This window comes from Triturus cristatus, chromosome 3_2, assembly GCF_964204655.1.
Source record: "Triturus cristatus chromosome 3_2, aTriCri1.1, whole genome shotgun sequence".
Lineage (NCBI taxonomy): Eukaryota > Metazoa > Chordata > Amphibia > Caudata > Salamandridae > Triturus > Triturus cristatus.
Genome location: NC_140584.1, coordinates 451,129,459 through 451,149,847, shown reverse-complemented (window position 1 = coordinate 451,149,847; position 20,389 = coordinate 451,129,459). Strand labels below are relative to the sequence as shown.

The following is a 20,389-nucleotide window of genomic DNA, read 5'->3' as shown; positions in this document are numbered from 1 at the left end:
CAGCAAGGGGCTTACAATAAGGCCTGTGTCAAGGATGCATCTCACAGCGGCGGTTCTTGGAAGGCTGTGGAGGGTGATGCGAAATTCTTGCATTGGGGAAATCAACACAGCAAAGGTGATGCATCAGTTCTGCTTGGGGTTGCACCGCACAGCAGAGGAAATGCGTCAGATCTCTTGAAACCATAAATGGACTGAGAGAGCACTTTCAGGCCCACTTCCATGGGTTCAGGACTGGGTTGGCGCCACTTGGCTGGGCAGTACTCACAGATGGCAGAGTCCAGGTGCTGGATTCAAGGTTATTGGAACCTTCTGTCCCTGAGACTCTAGTTGGGAGCCCAGCCAACGTGCACTTGGAGTCACTTTGGGGTCGTGGGTTCAACAGATGCATGGACAGTCCTTCACACCCAGGCAGGAGGGCAGCAGGGCAGCACAGCTGGGCAGCAGTCCTTCAGAGTAGCAATATAGCAGAGTGGCAGTGCCCCCAGCAGCACAAATGTCCTTCCTGGTCCACAGGTCCAGTAGCGTACTGATGAGTTGGGTCAAAGGGTCCAGCATTTATACCTGGTACCCACTTTGAAGTGGAGGAAGCTTCCAGTGGCCCCCACATCCCCACAAGTGCCAGGCATCTCCTTCCTGCCTGTCCTGGCCCCAGCTTATTTGGGGTCACAAAAGAGCAGGGAGAAACCCTTTTTGAGAGTGCTCAGGCAGAGCCTTTGTGGCGTGTTCTTTATTGGAGCCTAAGGACGGAAAAGTCTCTAATCACCTTGTACACAGCACTTTAACTCGGTCTACTGTGAGTCCTATCTCCCGAGTGGTGCCACCCTAGTCCGGAACCCTTGGAAGTCAGCCTGAAGGTGCTCTGCCAGCCCAGCTGTGGTTCTGTGGGCAGATCTAATGGGGCACGCCGCATCTCCACTTCGGAACCATCGCAGCACAAGTCATCCACAACTCTGGCTCTCACATTGCAGCCCCAAGTTTACTCGGAACTGCCTTTGAATGACACATCCTCAGTGCAGGCCTCTGCATTGTAAGCCCTTCATTGACGGGATCCTCAAAGAGGATGCAGAGCTCCTCATTACAGTCCTGCAGTTCCATCTGGGAACTGCGGCTGCACAACGCATCCTCAACGTTGGATCTTACAACCAGGATTTAAGGAACTTTGTTCACTGGCCAACTTGGTCCCTGTATCCAGCCTGTGCTCCGTTGCGATTGGCCTGAACTTGTGTCCCAGTCTGGTGTGACCAGATAACCACATGTGGAACATTATGCTTCAAAGCTTGGGTTTCACTTAAATCTTTACAATTGCAAAAATGCATATCTCCGGTTCTTTTGAACAGATTTTTGTTGTTTTGGTCTCAAATAATTTATTACATTTTACTGTATTTTTCTAATACTGTTTTAGATGCTTCATAAATACTTCACACATTGCCTTTAAGTTAAGCCTGACTTCTTTGTGCCAGGCTGCCAGAGGGTAAAGCACAGGTTAATTAAGGGTTTGCTTGTGACTTCACATTGACACACACAGTAACCCAATTTCTAACACATATCATCCGGGAGCCTCTGGCTATACAAGCATACTAGAAATCAATAGTGGCGATAAGCACAGATGACTCATTGAAACAGACCCTTCACCACATTATGGGCAACAAGTCGACCACTACACACCCAAAAATTTGGATCACACTTGGCCTGGTGGTGGAAAACTGAAAATTTGAAACACACAAAAGGTGTTGGGATGATGCTTTTAATAGATCTATCCACTGGCAATCGCTTGGGTTCGCATTCCAACCCATTGTACTGAAAATGTTGGCCATCAATGGGGGGTAAAAGGGGTCCCTATGCTTGTGGAATGGAGCAATGACATCGACTACTGCATGTTTGTGGAAAAGACGATATTGGGGCTGGGAGGAGTACATGGAGTTGAACTCCGCGGAATTCGGCGGAGTTATTGGAAAACTTTGTCAAATTCCGCAAAGTTCCGCAAGCTGACGGAATTGTGAAGGCTGATGAAAGCAGTTGGCATTTAGCTTTACAAAAAGAACCTGGCACCACCATGCAGTTGTTGCCAACACACATCATCATCAGAGCCAAGCACACTATTACCAGAACTGCAGTGCACAACCAACTTTGAACCCCTGCAACGCCTGCCTCCCAGACAGCCCTTGCGTTCTCACTTGCCATAGAAGTTCAGCTGTGGCCTAAATATTTCCGGGGCCGGGCATGAAGATTATTTAAGTTATTTCTCGCTCACAAAGCCTCCTCGGCTGGTGCTGCTGTGCATGCACAGGCTTCAATGATAGCCCCCTCTTCCCTCACAGGGCCCCCGCTTACCGCAGTAAGGTCTGAATGTGAAGGCACATCCTGCAAGGCACAGAGCAGCCAATGTGTGCTGAGCCAGGAAGGTAGCAGAACTCAGCTCAGGTGGGCAGAGGAAGCAAGGAGGGGCAGGATGTGACCTCACCACAACGACTCGAAGGGAAAAGTAAGACTGCCATTCTAATCTCCCTAAACAGGACAACTGCAAGAATGTGGGAGTCACCTGGGATAGCCCTGCACAGACTTGGTCACTTGACTGTGCACTCAACGGCCTTTGCCATCGCTTTGAGTTTCAATGTCAATGCTCAGGACTGAGGCAAACTTGTCCTTCTGCAGAGTTCTGAATATGGGTGGACGCCGGTAGACACTCTTGCACTGAGGTTGCGAATTTTCTGCCATGCTCCCTGCTCTGAGTAGAGCACAGAGTGAGCAAAACTCTGAAAACTCTGCTGGCGGAGCGAAGTTCACCTCCCACCCTTAGACGATATATGATGGCAGGGGCTGCCCCAAGAAATGGAATGAAATATGGGCAGCACGGGAGGCAAACAATCAACAATGAAGGACTTGTCACATACAACCCAAAGCTTCTTGGAGGAATTAGGCTGACCATTGGTGTTGAGCCACTGAGACGCTTGGGAAGAAGCGACGGGGAACTTGTCTCAACTGGTACATGATTGTAAATGCTACTAGCTCAGTAACAATCAGTCAACCGTGAAATACTATGGTGTTTGCAATTTCCAAAAATGCCAATAAAAACAAGTAAAAATAAAAACTGTGAATGGGGCACAAGAGAGACACTAGGCACACCATATGGTTACCCGTTTGTCATTGTATCAATGGAACAAGTAGTATACAAACTAAAACTTTCATCGTGCAATGCTTTTGAAAGTTATGTTATGGAAGTGTCCTGGTGCTATAGACTGCTGGGGAACCCGTCCTGGCTATCCCTGTGAGATGGTCCCTTTCTGGGTATCTCCAAGGTGAAACCAGGCATCCCCGGCATCTGTGGAGGGCCGTTGTAGAGATGAGGCAAGCTTAATGCCCAGAGTTGCTGAGTGTGTTCCTGGTTAGAGTAGGTACCAAGGTGAGAATTATCGAGTCCGTTTTGACCCTGGTCCACAACCCTGGGAATTGAACCCTGGTCCCTGGCCGATTCTCTGCTTATGGGTCTGCCGCCTCTAACCAGTGAGCCACACCTCTCCACAGTGTTACTGTGATACAGAATATTTTAACTTATGCTGCTTTTGACAGACCGAGGCTTAGTTTGACAGCAGACTAGGGTTTCAATAGCATTTTGCTGCTAAACTGCACTAGATTTAAGAGGACATTGTGATGCAATGCTTACACAAGCACGGTGCTGGTGTATTTCCTTTTCATAGACAACATCCCAGAGAAAGCCCACACAAGGCCTAGGTTAAAGCAAATTCCTCGCCTGTTTTACTATAAACTGAGAAGCAGATCATAGAGGTGCATTGCGTTAGACCCCAAAGGTTACACATACATTACATGTTGAGGCATCACATAGCTGAGCTATAGTTCAGTCTACCCATAGGTCAGGTACCACACGCTTGAGCTTCCCCTCAGGTGACCATGCTCCATAACCAGCATTTCTGTTTGCTTTCTTTTAAAATTGCTACTAGCTCTGTGTTTAGTGCTTTAGGGCTCCCACTGAAAACCTATACATGTAAGATATGAGTTAAATTGTAAGGTATACCCTAATGTTGAACTGACTAACACCACCAGAAAGAATATAAGATAATCAGTCAGTAAAATAGCTTTATTTTCAATCACAAAGATCTTGCAAAGTGTGTGGTACAACATAAATATGAAACAATACAGAGAATAAATATCATTTTACAAAGTGTAAGATGCAACGATTGTTAAAACAATGCAAGATTAAAAATCCTTGTTCAAACAGTGAGCCAGGATTTGATGTGTGAGATTTGTAAAAGTTAAAAAGAAAAACAGCTCATATAATAAATTTAAAATGTTTGATCCATAATGCATGCCAGAATCTGGCCAGACCAAAAACTACCACCCTGTGGGTGTCAGTGGCTAGGATTCTCAAATCCTCAAGATAAGGGCCAGGACCAATTACATAGTGGAACAATCCATTTGCCCCTCAGAGTTCTGTAGTGGGGGCAAAAAAATACCAAGTGGAATATTGATTTGGAGCTAGCCTTGCACGCTGGGCACTGATCGTCAGAGGGGGCCTTACTACACCACTTTTTACAGAACAATTTAGCGGCAGAGTTTTAAAACGGAATTGTATAAATAGTTTATGTGCCATAGGTGGAACAATGTAATCGATTGTTCCTCATAAAATGGGATGGACTTAAAACTCATAAAATCCTGAGTCTTACTAGTTTGGCCATCTCCTTCACCATAATGGTACCCCAATATATCTCCTTGGCTCTACATTTTGGAATGTGGGACAGTCTCACAGGAGTAGACAATAAATTAACAAGATGGATTTTAAGAGCCTTCATAAACACAGAATGGTTCTCCATTTTTTGCAGGACAAGTGGAGTACATTCCAAATAAAGAAGCAGCAAATGAGAAGGAACATCCTTTTCTACAACCTGCCCAAACCAACACATTCTAAACTTGGGGACTGGTAGTCAGCGGAAAGATCTACAATAAGTGATTGATTACATTTGAAAGCAAACACATAGCACCATGGGTCCTGTTTCATAATTGGCTATGAGGTCAAAGTGAAGTGCCTTATAATGGATCTTGATAGAAATTTGCAACCAGCGCAGCTTAAGACAAGCCTCAGAGAACACATGTAATGCTCTGTAATTCATGATAAGTCATGCCTCCCTACTTTAAACACCTTGAATCTTGTAAAGAGCTGGTTACAGAAGATCGGCCTAGAATGCATTGGCATACTTTAATCTAGAAATGATGGTGGCATTAACAACACAAGCTATCAAGTGGCATGCAAAAAAAGAAGGTTGTGTAGATGTGGTGGGAAGTGATAACTGGGCCTTTAATTCCTTGATCTATCCTCAGAAACTTCAACTATCCCACCATGGCCCCAATTGCAACTTCAGTAATTACCAGTACAGTGCAGTAACAACCCACTAGTACCATGCAATTATGAGTTAAACCCCATGGAATGGGGAATTACCTATCAGAACAAGAAATAATAGGTGGTATTCCGCATGGTAGCCCCTTTTCTATGGGGTTTAACACACATCTTTAGCACCTGCTCTTTGTATCATTGTAAGGCTTGTTTGGAGGGAAGGATAAGAGGGGTGAAGGAAGTAGTGAAGAATGTTGGCTTGCAAAGGTGAGTACGTAATGCTACCCCTGGGGCTTGTTTGAGGCTTGTGCAGATGTCATTGAATGGGTCATATAAGGGGTTCAGGCTACAATGCAGGCTTTTCCCACAGTGATTTTACCTGAGTTTTCATCCAAATAAAATCCTATTCAGATTCAGTTATGAGACTGATTTCTTCACAAAGATATCTGCAGTGATCACATTAACAAATTGAGCTGTTGCAACCTAAAAGATTGTATTTCCTGACAATCACTCTAACTTGCTTTTATTTCTCATTTAAAGTGTACGAATTGTATTTTATATGCATTTACCTGAAGATGAAAGGCCAACAAAATAGTTGCAGATAGTTTTTTTTCTTTGAACTTTGCCCCCATTGCACTCAGTATCACAGTTCCATTCTTTATGTGTACTGAGCTGTCATCGAGGCCCCATCTGCAGGGCAGCCCAGCTCAAATCAGCTAAAGAACTGTTAGTGTCCCATGAGCTGCAGCAGCATGGGCCATGGTAACGCCCTTCTAGCCTAATGCACGTTGAGTGCCTGCTTCCTCCACCCTATTCAACAACTGCCCAAAAGCTCTCTCCTACTTCTCTTCGAAAAAGTCAGGAAGGTGCATCTTTAACTCACCCACTACCTTCCCACCGTTAATCAATTACATTGATTACAACTGAGCCTTTGCTGACTTGGGCATTTAGACAGCTTTCACCAGTGCTTGAAATGGAAAAATAGAAGTGCTGGTACTCTGTACCAGAGTACCTGCTTGTTTCTGAGAAGTGCCGGTACTCTCCAATTAAAAGTATTACGTCACTCTCAAAAAAGTGCTGGTACCCAGTACCGAACAGTACCGGCCTCATTTAAAGCACTGGCTTTCACAAAAGTTCACAAAAGTCCTCATTCACTACCCGCCACGTGCATTTTTCCTCTATCCTCTTTGTTTTAACCCAGTCACCATTTTAATAAATATAGATCACAATCAGTAGGTGCACCATGCTGCACTCCCTGTTATGAACTAGCTCGGCAATTCTACCATGTGATTTGGAGCTCTTCCACTTCCGAAAATCACTGCCATTAGACATTCTTAGACGATTTTTTCTTGACCAGCCCTTCTACTTCTTTGGTGAAACACTTTAAAATATTTTAGAAGCAAAGCACATCAATCAAGAAAAGTAGGAAGGAGGCAAAGTAAAGTTACATAATCTGCCCAGCGTAATGCCTGCCAGGAATACCTACGGGATACACACCATACACACCCACACGCAAATATACACACACCCACACAGTCATTGAAGTCAGCTGCCAAGTGTTATAAGCAGGGCTTTCAGTGGGCCGGGTCTCACCGGTGCTGAGCACCAGCAATTCTTTAAAGGGGGCTGTAACGGTCTAGTCTTCTAATCTAAGTGACCTATAGCCTGGAAGGGAACTACACATTGTAACACTCTCTGGCCAGGCGTGGCCAGAGAGCTTAAATAAACAGGCGGAGGTCGCACAGGACTTCCGGCCCAACGAGCAACTGAAGTCCGTGTCATGGTCATTGTGCCTTAAGCGTTGTTTCCCCCCCCCCCCTACTGCAAGGCCATCTCTACACTGGCGACGAAGGATGGGCGTCATCCATACCTAATTACTGCTGTGCATCTGTCATGTGCCCTGGTACCAGCTGTGACCCTTCGTGGTGTTTCCTCCTTGTGCCGCATCTCAGAGTGGCCGGCGCGCTCCTGCCAGAGCCTTCGGCCGCAAGTGAACAGCGGAATACAATTACCGCGAGGACTTCAGCAGTGTCACCCTGCCGGCCTTCGCGTCTCCATGAGCCTGCCAACCGTGAGTCTGTGCCCTCACACCGCCTCATCACCGCGCGCACGTGCGCTTATCTCGGCAGCGTTTCCCTGCCTGCCAGGACCCTGTGTTTCTCCGTCACAGAGCCGAGCTGAGCATTTGGCCCTGCAGTCACCTGTTTGCCTCTCGCTGGTGGGCACACGTGTCTGGCTGTGCTTTGGGGGAAGACACAATAGCAGGCAAGGAGAGCAGTTCCCATCACCCTAGCATCCTGGGCGGAAGACAGAAGGCTGATTTCTGGTGACAAGGCATATCCAGCCAGCTTTTCCTTGCTCACTTAGCTTTAAAGCAAGCACCACGTTGCTGACGTTCCCTGAAGACCACCATGTCGAACCCAGGTGCAGCAGCCGCGCCCACAGCCCAACAGAACGTGGCCCTGCTCAACAAGTGGTGCAGCCCACTTCACAGCACTCCCAGATTGCAGCGCTGCCTCCGTTCAGCGAACTGATCGACCCTGCCACGGCGTCGCCCAGATGGACGGTGTGGATCGGCAGACTCAACAATTACTTCACCGTGACTCGCGAGACGGATGGCGAAGTCAAAAGGTCGCTACTGCTCTATTTTGGTGGGGAGGAAATATACAAACTGTTCGCCCACCTCCCGAACACAGGCCCTCCCTCTGACTATGACGCAGCCGTCAGGGCTCTAAATGCCCATTTTGACCCGCAACTCAACCCCGACTACGAGCGTTTCAAGATCCGTCAGGCGCGTCAGAGGGAAGGTGAAACAATGGACGTGTTCCACGTTCGCCTGCGAGAACTGGCCAGTACATGCACGGATGATGACCAGAATAAAGAGGTGAGAGCCCAAGCAATCCAAGGGTGCCGCAACAAACATCTTCGGACCCTCATACTGCGACAGCCAGGAATCACCCTAGAAGATATCCTTATCCTAGCAAAATTGCACGAACTGTCTGATGCTATAGCAACAGTCATGGATGCTGCGCTTGCCCAACAGGCAGAAAAACCTGTAACGATCAAAACAGAGAGAGCAGATGCTTTACGCACCTCATCCAGAGGCACCTGAGGTTGATGGTCAACCAAAAGCTCACGAGGGTCACGCTGTGGCTACTGTGGGAATGAAGAACACCCACCGGAGGAATGCCCTGCACAAGGTAGGACATGCTCCAAATTCGGCATCCCCAATCACTATGCTAGTGTCTGTCGGGGAGGAGCCCGAAGCAGAGGAGCGCGTGGAAGATGACCACCGTCCAAAGCAGTGCGACTATTGTCGCTTGATGAAGGGGAGAACTCCAAGGCAATGAAAGCAACAGCCAATCGGAAGCAATATCTACAAGATTCATCCACTGATGAAGAGGCGGAAGCGTACCTGATATCATTCGCGAGTGATCTCAAGAGAAGACGGAGGCCTCAACTGGCATGCGCCATTGAGATTGCAGGAACACCAGTGATGGCACTCATTGACACGGGAGCATCAGTAAACGTCATGGGCTGCCAACAGTACAAACAATTGAAGCCAAGACCAGCACTAACCCCGTCAAACGTGAAGATCCTAACGTACTGAAGTCAGAAGCTGTTACCTCTAAAATGAAAGTTGAAGGTACAGGTCAAGTCCGACACCCACGAAGTCACCACGACGTTCCACGTTATAGACCGAGAGGCAGAAATCCTTGTAAGCAGCCACATGGCCAAAGATTTAGGGCTGGTAGCATTTGCCAACGCAGTCAAGACACTGCGAAACGATGACATCATGGAGCTGTTCCCACAACTCTTTAAAGGCCTTGGGTGCATGAAGAGGCCTCCGGTGAAATTACACATTGATAAGGCCGTGAAACCAATTGCCTTACGACACCGCCGGATACCATTTCACCTCCGGCCGCTCGTCGAGCAAGAGCTGCAGAGTCTAGAACAGAAAGTAGTAATCGAAAAGGTCACCGGACCAACACCATGGGTGTCGCCCATGGTCATTGCTGAGAAACCAAAGCAGCCCGGAAAGATACGCCTTTGCATCGACATGCGCATGCCGAATCAAGCAATCAAGCGTGAGTGCCATCTCACACCAATGGTCGATGATATCCTAGTTGATCTCAACAGCTCCAGGTGGTTTTCAAAACTCGACCTCAACGCCGGCTGAAGCTGGCAGAAGAAAGTAGGTACATCATAACCTTCTCAACTCATCTAGGACTACGACGCTACAAGAGGTTGAACTTTGGTATTTCTTCGGCAGCTGAGATATTCCAAAATGCGGTCAAAGAAATGTTATCGGGGCTTCAAGGGGTCCTCAACGTCAGTGATGACATTCTCATACACTCAGCAACACTAGAGGAACATCACCGTCGTCTCCAAGCCACCCTATGACTCCTGATCGACCATGGAGTGACACTCCACCGGGACAAATGTCAATTCTTTCAAAAATCTATTGAATTCTGTGGCTACGTATTCAGTCAAGACGGCGTACAAGTAGACCCCAAGAAATTGCAAGCTATTCAGCAAGCACCGGCTCCTACCACAGTAACCCAAGTCCGGAGTTTCATGGGCATGGCCACATACTGTGGTCGATTCATACCCAACCTTGCTACAATAGCCGAACCTCTAAGAGCCCTCACCAAGAAAGATGTGGAATGGAAGTGGGGACAACAGGAGGACGAAGCGTTCCAGAAAGTAAAGTCGACCCTGTTGAGCAAAACCACTATAGCCTACTTCGACACTGCGCAACGGACGGAAGTTATAGTGGACGCCAGCCCCGTAGGGTTAGGAGCGCTCCTGGCCCAGGAGACAGAACCAGGAAAGTGGGCACCACTAGCGTTTGCAAGCAAATCGCTCACACCAACCGAAGCTCGCTACTCCCAAATCGAACGGGAAGCACTCGCCATCAAGTGGGCTTGTAACCACTTTCATCTCTACATTAGCAGACACCCTTTCAAAATGGTAACCGACCACCAGCCACTGCTCTCTCTGATCAGAGGCTCCGCTCTGCACCCCCCCCCCAGGATCGAAAGGTGGGCAATCCAACTACAGCATTACCAAATGGAGATAGAGTACTGACCTGGAGCCAAAAATCCGGCTGATTTTCTGTCGCGACACCTGCTAGCAGAGTGTGCAGAAGATAATGGACAAGAACAATGTACCGAAGAATACGTGCGCATGCTATCACAATGGGCCAGTCCATGAGCCCTCACTGTAGAGGAGATCAAAGCAGAAACAGACAAAGACGCAGTGCTACAGAAAGTGCTGGAAGCTCTACGCCAGGGATCGTGGGAATGATTCCTCCAGGGCATCACAGGATGGAATGAAGAAGATCGAACCCGGCTGGGGAAAATGTGGAGAGTCCATGACGAACTAAGCGCTGCTGACAATAGCATGGTGCTACGAGGGACACGGATTGTCATCCCCATAGGCCTTCAGGAACGAGTGACAGTATCGGCACATGAAGGCCATCAAGGAACCGTGAGGATGAAGTCGCGCATGAAGGAAAAAGTATGGTTCCCTGGTTTAGAAGCGGCAGTGCACACCGTTGTTAGGAACTGCCGGGCCTGTCAACGCACCAGCAGCCCCGAGGCACCAGCGCCTGTGATAACAGAGGATCCTGCACCCTCTCCGTGGTCATGGGTGAGTCTAGACTTCGGGAGCTTCCCTGATGGAAGAGTGACTGCTGTCTTAGTCGACAGTTACACGAAGTACCCTCTCGTGGAAGTCATACCATCCACATCCTTCAACAATTTACAGCCTGTACTGGAGAAGGTGTTTGCCCTGTTTGGCCTGCTTCAAGTAGTAAAAACCGACATCGGACCACCGTTCCAAGGAGGAGAGTTCACGGCACTGCTATCACATCTAGGAGTGAAAACATCACCGCATCACCCCGCAATGGCCGCAAGCAAATGGTGAAGCAGACCGCTTCATGCGAACACTCAACAAAATACTTCAGATAGCAGTAGCAGAACAGTCGGATCCTGAAGTGGCCCTTCACCGGTTTCTAAGGGAATACCGAAGTACCCCACACTGCACCAAACAATGGTCGCCGTTGGCACTGATGCTGGCCGGGCCCCGGCGAAACACCATTCCGGTGGCAGACGGCTGGGTGCCAGAACCATACAATCCAGGAGAGGCACAAAGCCGACGAACTGTGACCAACGACAAAGCTAGCCGCCAAAGAAGAGCACGATCCCGAGTCATAGCACCAGGGTGCACTGTCCTAGTGCGTCACCGTCGCAACGGAGGAAAATTCCGCACACTGTATGAGCCAGGATTGTGGACAGTACTGAACATCAACGGGACTGCCGTCACTGCTACGAAAGGAGAGGAGACCATCACCCAGAACATATCCTGGTTCAAGCAGGTACAACCAGACAATATGGAGCCGCCGCATCCCAGTGTCCTAGGTGATGAGTACCCTACCAATAGCTGTTCGCCGTTTCGTACAGAAGATATTTCGAGCAGACACCACAAACCTGTCACTCTATCCGCAGAATGTGGACAAGACAACACCTGGGAAACTGCATCAGCAGCCAGCCCGGTGATAAGTCAACGTGACACGCAGCACCCATACAACTTGAGACCCAATCCCAGAGACTGGCAGATTTCTCATGTTGACATTCTGGAAGAACACTAACTTGGGATGGGATGTAACGGTCTAGTCTTCTAATCTAAGGGACCTATAGCCCGGAAGGGCAACTACACATTGTAACACTCTCTGGCCAGGCGTGGCCAGAGAGCTTAAATAAACGGGCGGAGGTCGCACTGGACTTCCGGCCCAACTAGCAACTGAAGTTTCCGTGTCATGGTCATTGTGCCTTAAGCGTTGTTCCCCGCCCCTACTGCAAGGCCATCTCTACAGGGGCCTCGAAACGGGTCTCTATCGGGTTCTGTTTTGTGCCCTGGTACAGGCAGTCTGTTTTTTTCCGGACTGCAGTGACAGCAGGCACATTGATGTGGGCATGCTCACACTGCCCACTCTTCACTAGTGGAGAAGTTACCTGGCATGACGTCATGCCAGGTGAGCGTTTTAGGGGAAGGAAAATCCTTTAAAGAGAGTCATTTTCTCTTTCAATTTCCTTTTTGAAACTCTAAGTGGAAGCTTTTTCAATATTATAATCAAGCCATAGTTGCTGCTTATTTATCTTATGCAACTAACAACCATTGCCAAAGCCAATAGTCCTGACTTGTTGTAGGTATAATGGTACTTGTATCATATATCTGGATGGAATGGCAGAAACTGAAAAATACAAATCGGGCAGCACACTAGGCTAAGCAAAGATTTTTACCTTACCCATTTTTAAGCCACGGCCTTAATTACATTGGCCACGCCCCTTTGAGAGACCCCCCAGTTTTTTCATCCCACTTAAAGCCTTGGTTATAAGTATCTTCACATTACACATGCCCTGACCTTCCACACTATATAAATCATGGTGCATGGTTAATGTAAAACTGGTGGAGGTTAGGTTTTGGCAAAACGTTACTTGTTAACTTTGATTATTAGAATAGTTTTTATAAAAGGAAAAATTAAAGAGTAGGTGATTACACACTGGCCCTTATTTTTATATATTTTACCCAAAACAAAGAGCTGCACGTTATGTTTGTGAATGATGATAACCATGTATGGTGTCTACAGTGCCCACCTGTTAATTGTGAGATAACGACCTCTGAATTTCTACATGATAAGCAACAGTGCTACTACAAAATACAAAACAAACCATGACATTAAAGACTGAATCGCCATCGAGCATTGCCCTCCTTCTGTAAATGGAATATTTAAACAATTTTGTTTAATTTGACTCTAAATAGAATCACATTTTTTAAGTTACAATCTTTTGTTGAAGATATTTCCTCGTGTAAAATGACAAGCAGCATACAAGTATTGTGTACTGGCTTTGTATTTTAAGTTATCATTTATTTCTGTTTGTTTACCTGTTTTTTTTTCAGACCTAACGCTGGTATCATTTGAAATGGCGGATCGACCGAATTTCTTTCTGCACGTGGGACTGGACAGTAAACTTGCTGTTTCTAAATGGCAAAAGAGTGAAGACTTTCAAAACCGATCCACATTTATTATCCACAAAAATACCTGGATTGCCAGATATAAGTCTTTTGAGTCCTTTTACAAGCCAGGATATTTCGTGCGCATTTCAGCCTCCTCTGTATGCCTTGCGAAATACCGTCATTCTGATGCTTACAGACTCTCTACTCTGTTTAAACTTGTAGGTATGTTTCTCATTTGAAATTCAAATAGTCGCATGTTTTTTCCATCAAGTAGCAAAAGATGCATGTGATCTAAATGTACCACCAAGGAGGATATAACAATTCTAGTGCTCGCAGAAGATGAACTATCCTAACAGAGGTAATGCTGTTTCACTAGCTCTAGTTTAGCCTCAGCAGAATTCACTGCAGCACTGGTTAGCTTAAAGATTTCTGAGGATTTATCTTTCTTTATTGGTCTGCATACAAGATGTTTGTGTGTGTTGTAGACAATGCTTCAGAGTAAACTGGAGCTAAATCGTATGATGTCATCTTTGGAATGTTGGAGGTGGTGCTGAGGTAAAAGATATTTGGTTTAAGATGGGATATGGAAGGAGACCACACAGTCAGAAGTTGACCAGCATGGGAGCGGGAGTCAGTTAACCACCGTTTTGCTGCAGCTAACCCTGATAAGACCTGTGTACTGATTGGATAAGAGGCAACTCATATTTAAGAGTTCCCCCAGGCTCTCTATCAGGTTTATCACGATGGAGGTCCAATGCTCTGGAGACCACAAACGGATTTCAGAAAATCCTCCTCCTTTCTTTAGTAGAATTGTTGAATGAGCTGGTCCTTGACATAAATAGAATTTTAAATGCCCTGCCAGAACTCCACAATTTGGGTAACACCAAAGCACCACAGGGCCTGATTTAGAGTTCAGTGGATGGGAAACTCTGTCACAAACGTCATGGATAGCCTGCCCACTCTATCCCAAGTGCCTCAGGATAGACTGCACTTGTAATACAGCGGACGGGATATCCGGCACGTTTGTGACGGGTGTAACCTGTCTGTCGATCTCTAAACCAAGATCCTGGTTGCTTGTGTTTTGTTTATCTGAGTGGAGCATATGATGATCACTTGAAACTAATAGTATGGTGATTCATGAATGTGACAGAGGACATGCAATTTGTAGTGCTGGCCTACAGGTAAAACCTAAAATAGGACACAAAATAAAGTCACAGTGGGAGCAGAGCAGAGTCAACAGGTTTATACGTTCAGTATAAAGAGCGACCAAAGTCTCAAAAATAAAGTTAATTTACTGCCTTATGTTATTTTCCTATCACGAAAATGTAGTGTGCAACCAATACTAAATGAACTATTTGTTTGAGATCATACTTAGATGAATTACCTTGCATGTACCTTTATTATTATTTGATGTGCTTTCAACACTGGATTAAAGTTAGGTGAAAAAGGAGAAATCTATCAAATGTTTTAGGTCAAGCTGAGTCTACGGCCTGGTGGACGAAATTGGGTTGTTGTTTGACTGGGGTGTGAGCCCTGGTCAAGCAGCAACCACAATCCTTGTCAGGGTGAGGCACAAGCCAACCCAAAATTAACCTGTGCTCAAGCCTCTGGTAACTTTGCTCCGAGCGGTTAGGCTTAACTCGGAGGCAATGTGTAAAGGATTTGTGCAGCACTTCAAACAGTAATAAACTGAAAACACAACACAAAAATGATCCCACTTCCAAGTGATGAAAATAAAGTTATTGTAAATAAATTAAACAAGACCAAAATGACAATAATCCAATCAGTAGTACCGGACATATGCAATTTTAAAGAGTTATGCGAAAATAGCCTCAAAAACCAAAAAGCGCCAACTGTGGATATATGGTCGTGCCAGACTGGGACAAAGTCACAAGTTCAGGCCACCAGCGATGGAGTGCTGCTGGCTACAGGGACCCCCTTAGGCAAGCTGAACAAAAAACTACAATTCTGGTTTGCATAGCATTGTGAGGATCTGTGTCAAAGATGCGTTGTGCAACCGAATCTATGCATCAGTTCTGAGGTGCAGCAAAGCTGCGATGCAAGGTCCTGAATTGTCATCGATGATCCCATCGACAAGGGCTTGTGATACTAAGTCCTGAGTTGAGAATGCGTTGTGCAGTCAGGGTGATGCCTGGGTTCCGAGGAGCTGCAAATCTGCAATGATGAATCTGTCATCATCCTCGAGGCTGCTGTTGACGAGGGATGGGAGGACCTCTGCTGAGGATGCATCACGAGGCGGTGGTTCCGATGAGGCTGCGGGCAGTGGAGGCAATGTGAGGCTTTGCGATGGGTCTAATCCATACAGCAGCGGTGATGTGTCAATTCTGCTCGGGGTTGCACCATGAGGAGGAGATGTATTGGTTCCGCTAGATCTGTGGAGGTTGGCAGAGCACTTTAGGCCCACTACCAAAAGTCCAGGACTGGGGTCCAGGTTGTGGAAGCTTTCTGTCCCTGAGTCTCAAGTCAGGAGGCCAGCCAACTAGCCCTTGGAGTCACTCTTGTGGTCCTGATTTCAACAAATGCAGGCCCAGTCCTTCTCACTCAGGCAAGAGGACAGCAGGTCAGCACAACAGGGCAGCAGTCCTTCAGAGCAGAAGTCCAACAACATGTCAGTCCTTTCAGCAGCACAGTAGTCCTTCTTCCTGGTAGATTATCCACAGGTCCAGAAATGTACTGAAGAGGTGGTGCCTGATTTCCAATCTTTATACCTGGTGCCCTTCCTCTGGAAGGTGGGGGGAGGTTTTAGAAATTCCCTTTGATGTTCTCAGGCATCCTGCCTTCCCTGGCTCCAGATTAACTACAGACGTTATGCAGTCCTTTGTGTGGAGGCAGGACACAGCCTATTCAAGTGGCTAACTACAGAAGTTATGCAGTCCTTTGTGTGGAGGCAGGACACCGCCTATTCAAGTGCAAGTAGGGCTGTGCCCTGCTTTGCTCTGCCTTCCTGCCAGCAATGTCCCATTCAGGTACACCTAAGCTCTCTGTTGTCTGGGGATGTCTAGGAGGAATACATAAAACCCAACTGTCAACTACACCTAGTCATGTGACCCAGAGACAGGCTGAAGGCACTATATTGCTAAGGCAGAAAAATACCAACTTTCTAATAGTGCATTTTTAAAATTGTAATTTAAAATCCGACTTAAGTTAGGATGTTTCATTACAATTCCAAAGACATCGAACATGAACTTGTTACGCTCTTCCATTTGAAAATCACAGCATATTAAATGGAATAAGGTATCTCCAATGTTAAGAGTTTTTCACTACAAGGACATGCAAAACTAAAAAGTACATGTTCCAATAGTACATTGCAACCTGCCCACTGGGCTGTCCTAGGGGTGACCTACATGTATTAGCACGGAAGATTTGGGCCTTGCAAAAGGTTTACTGTGCCAGGTCGACATGGCAGTTTAACTGCACTCACAGACTGCAAGGGTAAGCCTGAGCCATGTTTAAAGTGCTGCTTTAGTGAGTGGCACAATCAGAACTGCAAGCTCAATAGCATCATTTAATATACAGGCCATAGGCACAGCTAGTGCCCCTTTACTAAGGACTTACAAGTAAATCAAATATGCCAATTGGGTATAAGCCAATTCTACCATGATTTAAGGAGAGATCAAAAGCACTGTTTAGCAAGGGTAAAGTGTGCAGAGTCCTAAAAACCAACACAAATGGGTTTAGAAAACAGGGGGTGAAGGCAAAAGTCTGGGGATGACCGTGAAGAAAGGGCCCAGTGAAAAACCTAAATATTGTAGTGGTATGTTACAGTTAAGTGCAAGAGATCATTTTTACGTCTCAGAAACAATGGTGTGGAAAGTTGTTTGTCGAGTATGGTACGGCGCACCTAGGCTTTGTAGGTTATTCAAATAAGTTTGTGCATGTCCTGCACAGAATGAACATTTTAGATCTAAATTATGATTTTTTTAGATGGGCAAAGTGGAGGTACTATATAGAGAGAAACAAGCGTTCATCCTTTGTAATGATTGGCATAGTATTTACACCAGAAATGCACATTTTAATTGGAGTTTCTTAAAGAGGTGAGATCGACTTAGCCTAAGCTTCACTGCTGAGAGAGTGAGGCTCTCTTCTTTTTTAGCATTCAGTGCCAACATATTAAGGGGACGGGTTGTTTTTTTCTTGGGAATTACTGACATTCATATATGCAGTAGCGCCAAAGTCCTCACATGAAATCAACAGCAAAGGAGGAAGGCCACTCCACAAGCACATTATTAAAGTGCGAGAGAGATTGATATTAATGAGAAAATTGTGCAATTATTAGCATCTTATCTGAAGCTAAAATGCTGAATGTTGAAATGAGAATATGATCATTCAATTTGCTTTGATTGATTAAAATAAGTATCTATGTATATCAGAATGTTATTACCTGAAAATCCTCCAAGGTGCGCTTGTTGCTATTTACCCCGTCTATTGAAATGATCGTTTGCTTTGCTTTTGTATTGGGTGTCTTCTGAAACATTAATGATGATGAAGTTTCCTTGGATGTCTAAAAAGTATGTTATTGAACACATTGACATGGAAACCAAAGATACCGCATGCTGACCACATTTTTGCATTAAACTTGTGAAAACATTCTCTTCCTAGTCATATTTAAACACAAAATGAAAGAAGCACAAAGGCAAATGCTAGATTTGCCACGTTTATAAGACTCCTATTATTTTCGTAAGAAAGGGAGATCATTTGATTCATTTTATACCATTTCAGACAAGTTACACGTTGAACCCTGGCAAGGCTAGTCCAGCCTTCCATACTTCTGAAGTCTGTCTCTAGCTACTAATCTTTAGAGGTGACCAAATTGTGGTAGGATGCTCTACAAAAAAATATATTGTATATTTCTAAATGAATGTGTAGGGTTTGTAGTATTGTAAATTGGATCACTGTCTACCGATTATGGGAGAAGTACTCATGCTGAAATAATTGCCTGAATATCATGGTTTTATTCTGTTGGAAATTAAAATAGTAATACAATCTAGAGAATCCCTCAAGGATTTTGAGACGGATGTGACCCTTACTAAGCAGACCTGGCTCTTCGCGATGCATAACAGTTCATAAACAACAGCCAATATAATGTTCCCTCAGAGCATAGTGATCCCCAGTAGCATTTTAAATAGTGAGTCCATGAATTTTACTCTGGGCCCAAATTAAGGAGGGTTGGGGGTTGCACGAATAATGCAGAAAACTGATCAATAGAAGACATTAAAGAATTTTTTGAATATCTCCTGTAGGAACGTGCAAAGGAGTTGGCCTAATGGCTAGGGCGGTCGATCTCAAATCTGGGGAACCGGGTTCAAGTGTCGGCAAGGACGCACAACATCCTGTGACTCAGGGCAAATCACTCAATCTCCCCGTGCCTAAAAAACTGAATGTGTCCTCCGATACCCGATACCTTCAGGTCAAGTTTGCACTATATAAAACTAAGTACACAAAAAAAAAAAAAGAAAGTGGATTAATATTTGGGGTGTGCAAGTTTCCACCTCGCAGGATAAGGATACCACCGACTAGATGTCATGCAAATGAAATAAAATAGACCTATGTTCAAGCCCCCAAAACATGACACATAGTAGTCAAGTTTGAAACAATGTTCAAGGTACCTAGACAGTGCATTAACAGTAGAAGAAATGCTAAAATAAAGAGTAGCATGGTATGAGTAAAATAGGATAAAAACTGTGGAACTGAGAATAAGAATTAATCATAACCAACGTGCAATTTCAGTCTGACATGATTGAACCCAGGTCGGTTACACTAAAGTGGATTGGTTCTTGTGAGAGTCTGGAAGAGTTTAGTCCCACTTTAGAAAGGGACTTTATCACTGTTAAACGTGTTACCCTTAGGGTGGTCTTCCCCTAAACTGTTTACCTACTTACCTTCAAGGTATGTTTAAATTAATTTTTGATGTCCTTAGGACTTTGTGCACTTTACCACTGCTAAGCAATGCTAAAGTGCTTGCGCTCACTTTATACCTAATTTAATTTACTTATAAGTTCTTGTAGAGTGGCAGACCATATACCGATCCCTTGTAGATTGTTATACCATATACTCAGGGCATATGAATTAAATTCTACCAGTGGACTAGCACCACTTAAGTAGCACCTTAAAACATGTCCCAAGCCTGCCACTGCAGCCTGAATGTCGTTATAAACAGCCATGTCGACTTGGCATTTAATCCCCCTTGGCAAGTCTTGAACCTTTTATTACATATATAAATCTCCCATAAGGTAGGCCCTGGGAAGCCCATAGTGCTCTGTAATTAGAAGGTTGGGCATGTACTTCAAAAAAACATAGCAGAATAATGTTAATTATCTGTTAGCATATATATTTTTACATAGCAAAAATGCCTTTGCAAACCATTCATCCTATGTATATATGTTCTGTCTTCTCGTAGATGCAAAGTTTAAGTATTCATCTTACTCTACTTGTGAGTGGCGGTACGAAGCCTGTTCAACAGCTTGCTTCAAAACATGCAGGGACCCTTTAGGGAAGAGTTGCCAGGCTGTACCAAAGTAAGTATTTCAAACTTTGATTTGTTTATGTTGACTTTCTATGAAAAGGTAATGTGATAGCAGGTATAATTTGGATGACAGCATGGAACTTAAAATAAAGATGGCTTGGAGAGTTATCAGTGAAAGATAATAGCAAGCTGTAAACTAATGAATAACCTTATGCAGTGACTTCATCTTCGTGCGATCTTTTTGCTTGTACTACCATTTTCATTTATTTAAAAACAAAGAAATGTATTATTGGTATTAATAGCTTAGTGTTAGAAATACATCTGTCTCAGTAGATCCATCTGCTCTATCAGATTTTGACCCCACAGTGATGGCACTAAACAACTGCAAATATAGCTGCAGGTACCAGCAATATGACAGCAGTAGTGTAATGGAACCTACATGCAAGCTAAGATGATAGCAGTCCTCCAATACTGTAATGGATGATCATAATATTTCAAAGCAGTGCCTGTATGGTGTGTGACCTCTCCAGAAGAAAAGC

The 20,389-nt window shown here is 45.3% G+C and overlaps 1 protein-coding gene across 1 annotated transcript in view; it reads left to right on the top strand.

Annotated features, from left to right (window-relative positions):
• The window catches only part of OTOG (otogelin), a 1,045,291-nt gene that overhangs the window by 652,479 nt on the left and 372,423 nt on the right, over nucleotides 1–20,389 (top strand). Inside the window, exons 33-34 of the mRNA XM_085647044.1 lie at nucleotides 13,310–13,588; nucleotides 19,785–19,902. Coding sequence (XP_085503170.1) covers nucleotides 13,310–13,588; nucleotides 19,785–19,902 — 397 coding nt within the window. The remainder of the gene's footprint in view (nucleotides 1–13,309; nucleotides 13,589–19,784; nucleotides 19,903–20,389) is intronic.